The 8,694-nt window shown below is 40.0% G+C and overlaps 1 protein-coding gene across 1 annotated transcript; it reads left to right on the top strand.

The window, feature by feature from the left end:
- The first annotated feature begins 295 nt into the window (after nucleotides 1-295).
- Nucleotides 296-6,538, top strand: LOC126701515 (E3 ubiquitin-protein ligase ORTHRUS 2-like). Its single transcript, XM_050399657.1, has 9 exons — nucleotides 296-1,083; nucleotides 2,034-2,566; nucleotides 3,186-3,311; nucleotides 3,852-3,951; nucleotides 4,038-4,099; nucleotides 4,173-4,275; nucleotides 4,584-4,728; nucleotides 4,969-5,183; nucleotides 5,569-6,538. The coding sequence occupies exons 1-9, from the start codon at nucleotides 562-564 to the stop codon at nucleotides 6,274-6,276; spliced, it is 2,514 nt and encodes an 837-aa protein (XP_050255614.1). The 5' UTR covers nucleotides 296-561; the 3' UTR covers nucleotides 6,277-6,538.
- Nucleotides 6,539-8,694: the final 2,156 nt, after the last annotated feature.

Raw genomic sequence — 8,694 nt, 5'->3', positions numbered from 1 at the left:
CTTTCAGCGGTTGCAATCGGAATGAAATAGAATTAATAACATTGGTAAATGACAATATGTAATATGTAGAGAAAAGATCAGGTGTAATTGTCATTTTAGGAACACCACTCCCTTTCAAAATTTTTGGATGAAATAAACGTTTGGATAAAAGAAAAAAAAAGCGTAAATCAGACAAATTGAGGCGCACTCAAAGACTCAAAAGTCCCAAACGAGTGAAAAGCGTGGGATGGCACCAAAAATCTGAAAGAAGTCAAGGAATTGGTTCCTCACTTGACCTTCCATCTCAGCAAACCAATATCCAAGAAAGGCGTAAAAGACTCTATCTACACTACGCCACACCCAATAGCTACCCAAAATTCAAATCCGAGCCTGTGTATTTTCAAAACCCCGCCGTCTCTCTCTGCCTATCTGGCTGTATAAAATCCCAGAGAGAGAGAGAGAGACTAAGACACATTGACATTACCATCATCAACAAAACACCAAAAAAAAGCCTATTCATAAAAAAGTCTCCATTTTTTCTCTCTCACACACAGTCACTCTAAGTGTGAAAGTGTGTCAGCCATGGCGCCCGTTAGCGAGTTGCCGTGCGACGGAGACGGCGCATGCATGGTGTGCAAGGAGAAGCCATCGGACGAAGACAAACTCACCTGCAAAACCTGCGTCACGCCGTGGCATCTCGCCTGCCTCAAGGCCCGCCCGGAGACGCTCGCCTCCGCTCTCCACTGGGAGTGTCCCGACTGCACATCCATCGTCGGCTCCGCCACCGCCGCCGCGCCGGTCGGAAATGCGGCGGGCGGGGCCTCCGACGACCTAATCTCGAAGATCCGCGCGATCGAGGCCGATGCGTCTCTGACGGACCGAGAGAAGGCGAAGAAGAGACAGGAGCTAGTGAGCGGAAAGGTTTGCTGCGATGACGACGCGGACAAGAAGAAGAAGCAGAAGAGGAAGAGAGGAGAGAAGGATGAAGAAGACGAAGACGAAGACGAAGACGCGAAGGAAGAAGGAGAGAAAGATGTGATGGATGTTCTCGATGGGAGCTTGAACTGTTCCTTCTGTATGCAGCTACCGGAGCGCCCTGTTACGGTTCGTTCTTTCACGCTTTCATTATTTTTCTGCCTCCCCTGCATTTCACTTTTTTTTTCTCGAAATAAATTGTGTTCATTTCTAATTTTCTTGTTCTTCGATGAGCTCAGCGCTCTCACATTCCTCCTATATCTCTTTGTTGTTTTGGATTTAGGGTTCGATTTCTTTTTTGAACTGCGTATTTTTCTCCGTCAAATGCTTATTATTATTATTTTTTTTTGAGGTAGAACATTATAGATAGAGTGATTTGTAGTATATTTGTAGTGAATATGAATCTGTGTGAGCTATTTTTGGTAATATTATTGGTTCTGATCGATGGCTGTTTTTTGCTGGACTCCTATTTGGTTATTGTCCTCTGCGTCATATGTATATATGTACTAGTTTTAACGAAATTTCCATGGATGTTTGGATGGGTTTTGGGTCTGAGATTTGTGCATTTTGATACTGTTTTTGAGAACTTTTCTCTGTGTACGTCAGGTGGACCCGTAAATAGCTTTTTGACCTCTTTTGATGGCGTTCTACCCATTTTGCTCTTAGTTGTCGGGTTTCCTTTTCAAACCCACTTTCTTTTCGTTTTAATTTATCTTATGTGTGTGTACTTGTTTGGCACATTCTAACCATTTTGTCTTACTCTTTCCATCCTATTTTGGGTGCTCGTCTTTGTCAGTGAATTTTATATAAACTGCATATCTCATTTACGTTGGCAGCATCTTAATTATGATTTTCAAAGTGTCTGCTTTGTCATCCTCATTCGCCTCCAGTTGATGGGAAAATCATGTTCTGGTGGGCCTATTTATTTGCAAACTAAATTGCCTAAATTGGCTATCTGGGATGAATATGTTTCATTGACATGGAAATTGGATTTCAATGTACCACTTGCCTTCATTGTGTATGTGACAATTCAGCTAAGAATTATCTTGTGATTTTGGTTCTGTTTGTGTTTTTACCAGACACCATGTGGGCACAATTTCTGCCTAAAGTGCTTTCAGAAATGGGTCGGGCAAGGGAAGCGTACTTGTGCAAAGTGCCGTTGCTCCATTCCTCCCAAAATGGCAAGTCAGCCCCGCATCAATTCTACCCTTGTGGCAGCCATTCGTATGGCAAAGGTGTCCAAGTCAATTGGTGCTGGAGGGCCTTCAAAGGTCTATCATTTTGTACACAATCAGAATAGGCCTGACAAGGCATATATGACTGAGCGTGCACAGAGGAAGGGGAAGTCCAATGCTGCCAGTGGAAAGATATTTGTTACTGTTGCCCCCGATCATTTTGGTCCTATCCCAGCTGAAAATGACCCTGATAGAAATCAGGGTGTGCTTGTTGGGGAATGCTGGGAAGATAGATTGGAATGCAGGCAATGGGGTGCACATCTTCCACATGTTGCTGGCATTGCTGGGCAATCAAACCATGGTGCCCAGTCTGTGGCTCTTTCTGGAGGCTACCTAGATGATGAAGACCATGGAGAGTGGTTCCTTTACACAGGAAGGTTTGTTTTTAGATTGCTGTTCTGTCAACTGATTCTAGTTGCTTTTGCAGAAGTCATAAGAGTCTACTATCTTGCTCATGAAGTTTAATCATTATTTAAAGGCTTAAAATTGAATTTGTTACTGCAAATCCTATTGATGGTTTATTTCCAATTGGTTGTTACTGTAAGATTTGATGCTTGGAACATCTCAGTAGCCTTTGCATTCAAAGAGGTCTATAAATGGAGATTTATAATGTGAGGCCATGTAGCCATCAATTTAATTTCAAAGCTTACTACTGTAGGACTTGCAAGTTTCAAAATTTTGTTTCTCTATTGCAAGTCTTTCACTTTGGGTATGCTTATAAGATGTCCCTCTTTGAGTATGTCCTATATGTGCACAAGGACGTTCCTTGGTGGATAATATTAGGCTGGAACCATTGCTGTATTGTTTATAATTTTTTCTTTTCACTTTCATTGTCCTATCCAATGAAGTGTAAAATCTTAGGTCATATTTTTTCATGTTTATTCTGCATCCCGCATATCAAGCTTATTTTATCAATAAATGTGATCAATTTATCTCCCCATCCCTGGCCTCATCACTTATTAAGCATCTGTTAAATTTTATATATGTGGATGGCAGTGGAGGCAGAGATCTTAGCGGGAATAAACGGACAAACAAGGATCAGTCTTTTGATCAGACGTTCGAGAAAATGAATAAGTCACTTCAAGTTAGTTGCTTAAAAGGGTATCCTGTTCGAGTTGTCAGGTAAGTGTTAATGACTCTCTCTATCTCTCTCTAACGTATTTTAAATCCCTTATTGTTTCATTATTTAAAAAATTCATAATCTCAAACATAAATGCTTTGCCTAGTTAAACTCCTTTTTTTATGCTAGAAGTGTTAATGTAATTCTTTGTGTAGGCATTGATTTTGTAATTGAAATAATATTTTAAAGGTGTGTATGAACATTGTCCATTTGAGACCGTTTTATATGCAAGTTTCCATAACTGTTGGCTGAGGGAATATATCTCATTCTTTTTCTTGGATAAGAATTAATTCTCATTCCTGCTGCCATGTATAGAAATAGACAACTAATAGCTTACAATGAAGCAACAGTGCTTGTTAGATGAAGAATAAATTCTGAGACCGGCTTTAAAGGATAAGTGATTGCCTAAAAGGGTGAATACTTTTCCCATGGGTAGAAATTTCTAGTTCTTGGGAATTAAATCATCCAGTGAACTTACCATAAGTAGGTCAAATTGGGACATTATCATAATGTTTTCTTTTCTTTGCCCTTATGATGAGCAGGTCCCACAAAGAAAAGCGCTCTTCATATGCCCCAGAGAAAGGGGTCCGTTATGATGGAGTCTATAGGATTGAAAAATGTTGGCGAAAAGTGGGTATTCAGGTAATATGTGCTATCCTATATATTTGAATTGCCCATCTGGTTTAATTTTGCACAACAGATCTGCTGACTTTGTTTCTTTGATATAGGGTTTCAAGGTCTGTAGGTATCTTTTTGTTAGGTGTGACAATGAACCTGCCCCCTGGACAAGGTTTGTGTTCTGCCAATTATTTTGTTGGTAAACCTCATCTGAACTGTATTAAATTTCTTAACTTGAACTGCAGTGATGAACATGGTGATCGTCCTAGACCTTTACCTGTCATTTCTGAGCTGAAGAAGGCAAACGATATAGTGGAGAGGAAGGAAAATCCAGCATGGGATTTTGATGTGAGTGGTTAAGTGAATCAATCTTGTTTCAAACTTAATACCTATTGGTTTCTTCCATTTCTGACTGGGAGATTTTGTCGTTCTCATTACAAAGCTACATTGTAATGAACCAATCTTAACATGAATATAGATGGTATCCTTGCTGATGTTCAAGAACTGAATTTTGATAAACAATTCTGGAATTGCAGTTCATTTGTTATTGGATTCACTTAAAAAGTGAATTTTCTTGTTGTAAGCTAGTAAAGCTACTAAGCTCTAGCCTCTGCATTTCTGGAATTATATATATTTTGTTGGGTATTTCTTGGTAGGAGGAAGCAGGTTGCTGGAAGTGGAAGAAACCTCCACCCCCCAGCAAAAAACCGGTACGAACTGGAAGTTCTGACGACATAAGGAGGACAAGGAAGGTAATACGGCAAGCTAAGAATGTGAATGTGAGGGAGAAGCTCCTGAAAGGTCTGTTCTCTCTCCATCCTTGAGTCATTTGTCATTAGCTCTTTAGTTTTGACCTTCAATTTGGCTATCTCCGGTTACAAATGTGGGTAGGGTTGATCAAACATTGAAAAATGAATCTAGAAAAGAGTCACTTTGGTTCTTTATGGACATGGAGTTGTTTTCAAAGGTCCAATGTATATTTAGTTGGTTGTTTGCATGATAAATTATCTGAGATATTCACCTATATATTTTCACATGCAGAGTTCAGTTGCCTTATCTGTCGGCAGGTGATGACTTTCCCAATAACAACACCTTGTGCTCATAATTTTTGCAAGTCGTGTTTAGAAGGTGCATTTGCTGGCAAAACTTTTGTGAGGGAGAGAAGTAGAAATGGACGATCGCTCCGGTCCCAAAAAAATGTCATGTGCTGTCCATCTTGCCCAACAGACATCTCTGATTTTCTTGAAAACCCTCAGGTGTGTCATGTACTTGCATATTTTCTCTTGATTTATGCAAAGTGAATTTTGTTTGTGCTTTATTTTGTACTCCCTCAGTCCTATATTGTGGGTCCTGTAAAAAATCCAAATTCTAATGAAAGAGGGGGCATTGATTTTTTGTTGTTTTTCCAAATAAAAGAGGGTATGAATTTTTGAGAAAATGGGAGAAGGGAGAGTACATGTGTACTACTAAAAGAACATTATGGGTTGAATTACTGTTGGAAAGTGCATGACCTTGTTTTGTCTTCTAAGCAGCCAAATGAGGCAATAGTGACTTCCTAATTTCCCATGTATGAATCATTATTTATGGCTTATGCAAATGGAGATGTATATTTACATTATTTTGTGGAATTGAGCGTGACAGGTAAATAGAGAGTTAATGGATGTGATAGAATCTCTGAAATCCAAGACTGAAGAGGAGAATGGGAACAATATTGAGGAGTCTATTAAAGAAACAGACGGCTCTGAGGAAAGTGCTGATCATTCATCTACAAGCTGTGACACTAACACACAAATTCCAGACAATACAGGCGTGGATGACAGCGTGCAGAGTCATCCAGAGAAAAGCAAACCCAATAGAAGCCGAAAGCAAGAGAATGTTGTTGATGGGGAATGCTCAATAGAGAACAAGGACGGGTTGGAAAACGAACTCTCTTCGGAGAAAGCCGATGCTAAGAGTTGCTCACCGAAACATCATGTTGATGGGGAATGCTCAATAGAGAACAAGGACGGGTTGGAAAACGAACTCTCTTCAGAGAAAGCTGATGCTAAGAATTGCTCACCAAAACAGGGTGTTGGTGCAAAGACCAGGAGCAGGAAAGCTGAGAATGCTTTGGATGAAAATAATGGCGTTGGTGTAAAGACCAGAGGCAGGAAAGCTGAGAATGTGGTGGACGAAAATAGTGGTGTTGGTGTAAAGACCAGAGCCAGGAAAGCTGAGACTGCTGTGGATGAAAATAATGGTGCTGGTGTAAAGACCAGGGGCAGGAAATCACGGAAAGTGGTGGATGAAGGAAATGGTTCACCATCGAGTCCTCTCCATGTGCGAGCTGATGATGATGACTTTGAATGATGAATCTTATCTGTTGGATCATCAGATAGACTCATTTTATTAGGAGTATTTTGAGAAGTGGTTTTGGTAGGCTTTTTGTGAACACTTTAGGAGTTGTGAGAATGGGGCTGAAAATTGGATAATGCCTGAAGTATGGCGTTTACATTTTTAGAGGAGGAAGCTGAACTATCTATAAATAGTTCTTTTCTGAATGCTTAAAAATATATTTGGTGTAGGATATTGCACCATAAAAAAAATATTAATATTTCATAATTGTTCTTCATTTTCCAAATCTTTTGAAAATTTAATGCTTTGTTGTCTTGACATATCATGCCTTGCAGAATATGATTGGACCATCTGTTTAGTGAAATACTAGTTAGCTGTAAGCACTGTGGATGATTGGATGGTGAATGAGGTGCATTACCTTTTTTTTAATCCACTACTTTCATTAAACAATAAGACAATAAGAAAATCAGCATCTTTCCTCAATGACTCAATAACAGCAAGAGGAAGAGAATGCTTTTTACAAAATCCAAAAATCCTTTGGTAGTAGCAAATTTAGCAAGAGCATAGCAACATAATTAACGTCTCTCCTAACCTAGCTAAAAAAACACTGGACAAAACTTTTGCTAAGCTCAAACACATTCAAAAGGGTGGAAATAGACCACTCAATAGAAGATAAACTTGAATTTAAAGCAACAACACATATTTTAGAATCTCCTTTCAGGCTTTTCACAATAATCTTCTGAAGTTCTTTAGCTTGTGCTATCTGTTATGCCCAGTGCCACAGGAAGGCTGCAGCTTCGGCTTGAAGAGGATCACAAAAGGCATTCTGTTTTGTCCAAGTCATAAGTACCTCACCAAAAGCATCTCGAGCTACTATGACCAAAGTAGTGGAGGTATTTGTTACCGCAGCATCAACATTAAGCTTGACCACATTTGATGGAGGAAGCCATCTATCTCTCGATCTATTGTGAACTTCTCTAATGAACCATCTCTTAGCATTGTGAAGCACGTTACAATAGAAATAAGTAGTTTTTTTTTTTTTTTTTTTTTTTTTTTTTAATAATTTTTATAATTTTTTTATTATTATTTTTTTTTTATGAGAATAGAAATAAGTAGTTTATTGCACAACAATGAAAAAAATTCCTTTATTTATTTAACTCTTTCATATATAAGGGAGTTTTACGTAGAGAAATAAATGTTTCATACTAATAGATTTGGACACATAACCATGAATTTCAATATACGAGATATTGTAGCTCTTATCATTGAGATTTGCTCAACAAGTATTACAAGGAACAAATTAATTGTAAACATTAATATAATTAGGTCGGCTCTTTACTAACCAACTTGTAATAACAAATCTTAGGTATAATCTGATTATGATTGTGGGGTCCAATAATCGGCAGGCCAGGCCCGTTTGCTGATGAAGGGTCCAAAGGCCCAAGCCTAAAAAGGTCATGGCCAGAGTTCAAGAATAGTGTGGCCCAATTGGCCCGGAGAAGCAGCCGAGGACAGTGCAGTCCTCGGCTGACCCCAGAAAAAGGGCAGAAAGGTAAAGGGGCGTGCTCGAAGGGGAAATCTAAAATATCTAAGAGAGGCTTCCTTTGTCACCTTCCCCATGCATATCTCTACGCCTAACAGAGCCTTATCCATTAATTTTATCAACAACTCTCAATGACTTAGGTCTGAGACTGATGGGACAAGTATCAGTCTCAGAAGGGGTCGACCCTACACGTGGACGAAGGAAATTGAACGCAGGCGAGTATAAAAGAAAAAATATGTAACCTAAAAGGGGGGCTCCTCCAATCCCACTGAAAGAAAAAAGGGGCTTCAGAGGCAAATATACTGGAACCATACATAAATATCTTAACAAAAACACAGCCGGGTAAACATGGCTTAGCCTTTCGATCCCACTCTCTACAAATGATATTGTACGGGCCCATTTACGTGCGAACCCAACTCAACTGCGGTTTAACGCAAATCGTGTGCCTACAATTGGCGCCGTCTGTGGGAAGGCTTGCGTGTTAGCTCGAGCGGTGGCGAGGTTGAGTTTCTGTCGAACAAGGGACTATGAGGACGCCTGTATCACCGGCGACACATTGTTGCTATTTCAACATAGGCTCCCACTAGGGGCTACGTTCCACGGTGTCAACGACATGGGCAAGCCTAGGGGCTTCAAACATCAGGCCGACTTCCTCCACCTTATTCGAGGCCGACTTCCTCCACCTTATTCGAGGAGCAAAACCTTCGGAATAATAAGCAAGTAAAGAAGCATACGAGTTTTGGACAGAACCAAGGCCTTGCATGGTCCTCGGACCCAAGCCTCTGGGGAAACCAACTACTTAAAAAGAATCATACAAGTTTTGGACAGAACCAAGGCCTTGCATGGTCCTCGGACCCAAGCCTCTGGGGAAACCAACTACTTAAAAAGAA

This window comes from Quercus robur, chromosome 10 (genome assembly GCF_932294415.1).
Source record: "Quercus robur chromosome 10, dhQueRobu3.1, whole genome shotgun sequence".
Taxonomy (NCBI): Eukaryota; Viridiplantae; Streptophyta; class Magnoliopsida; order Fagales; family Fagaceae; genus Quercus; species Quercus robur.
This window is presented reverse-complemented; position numbering and strand designations above follow the sequence as displayed.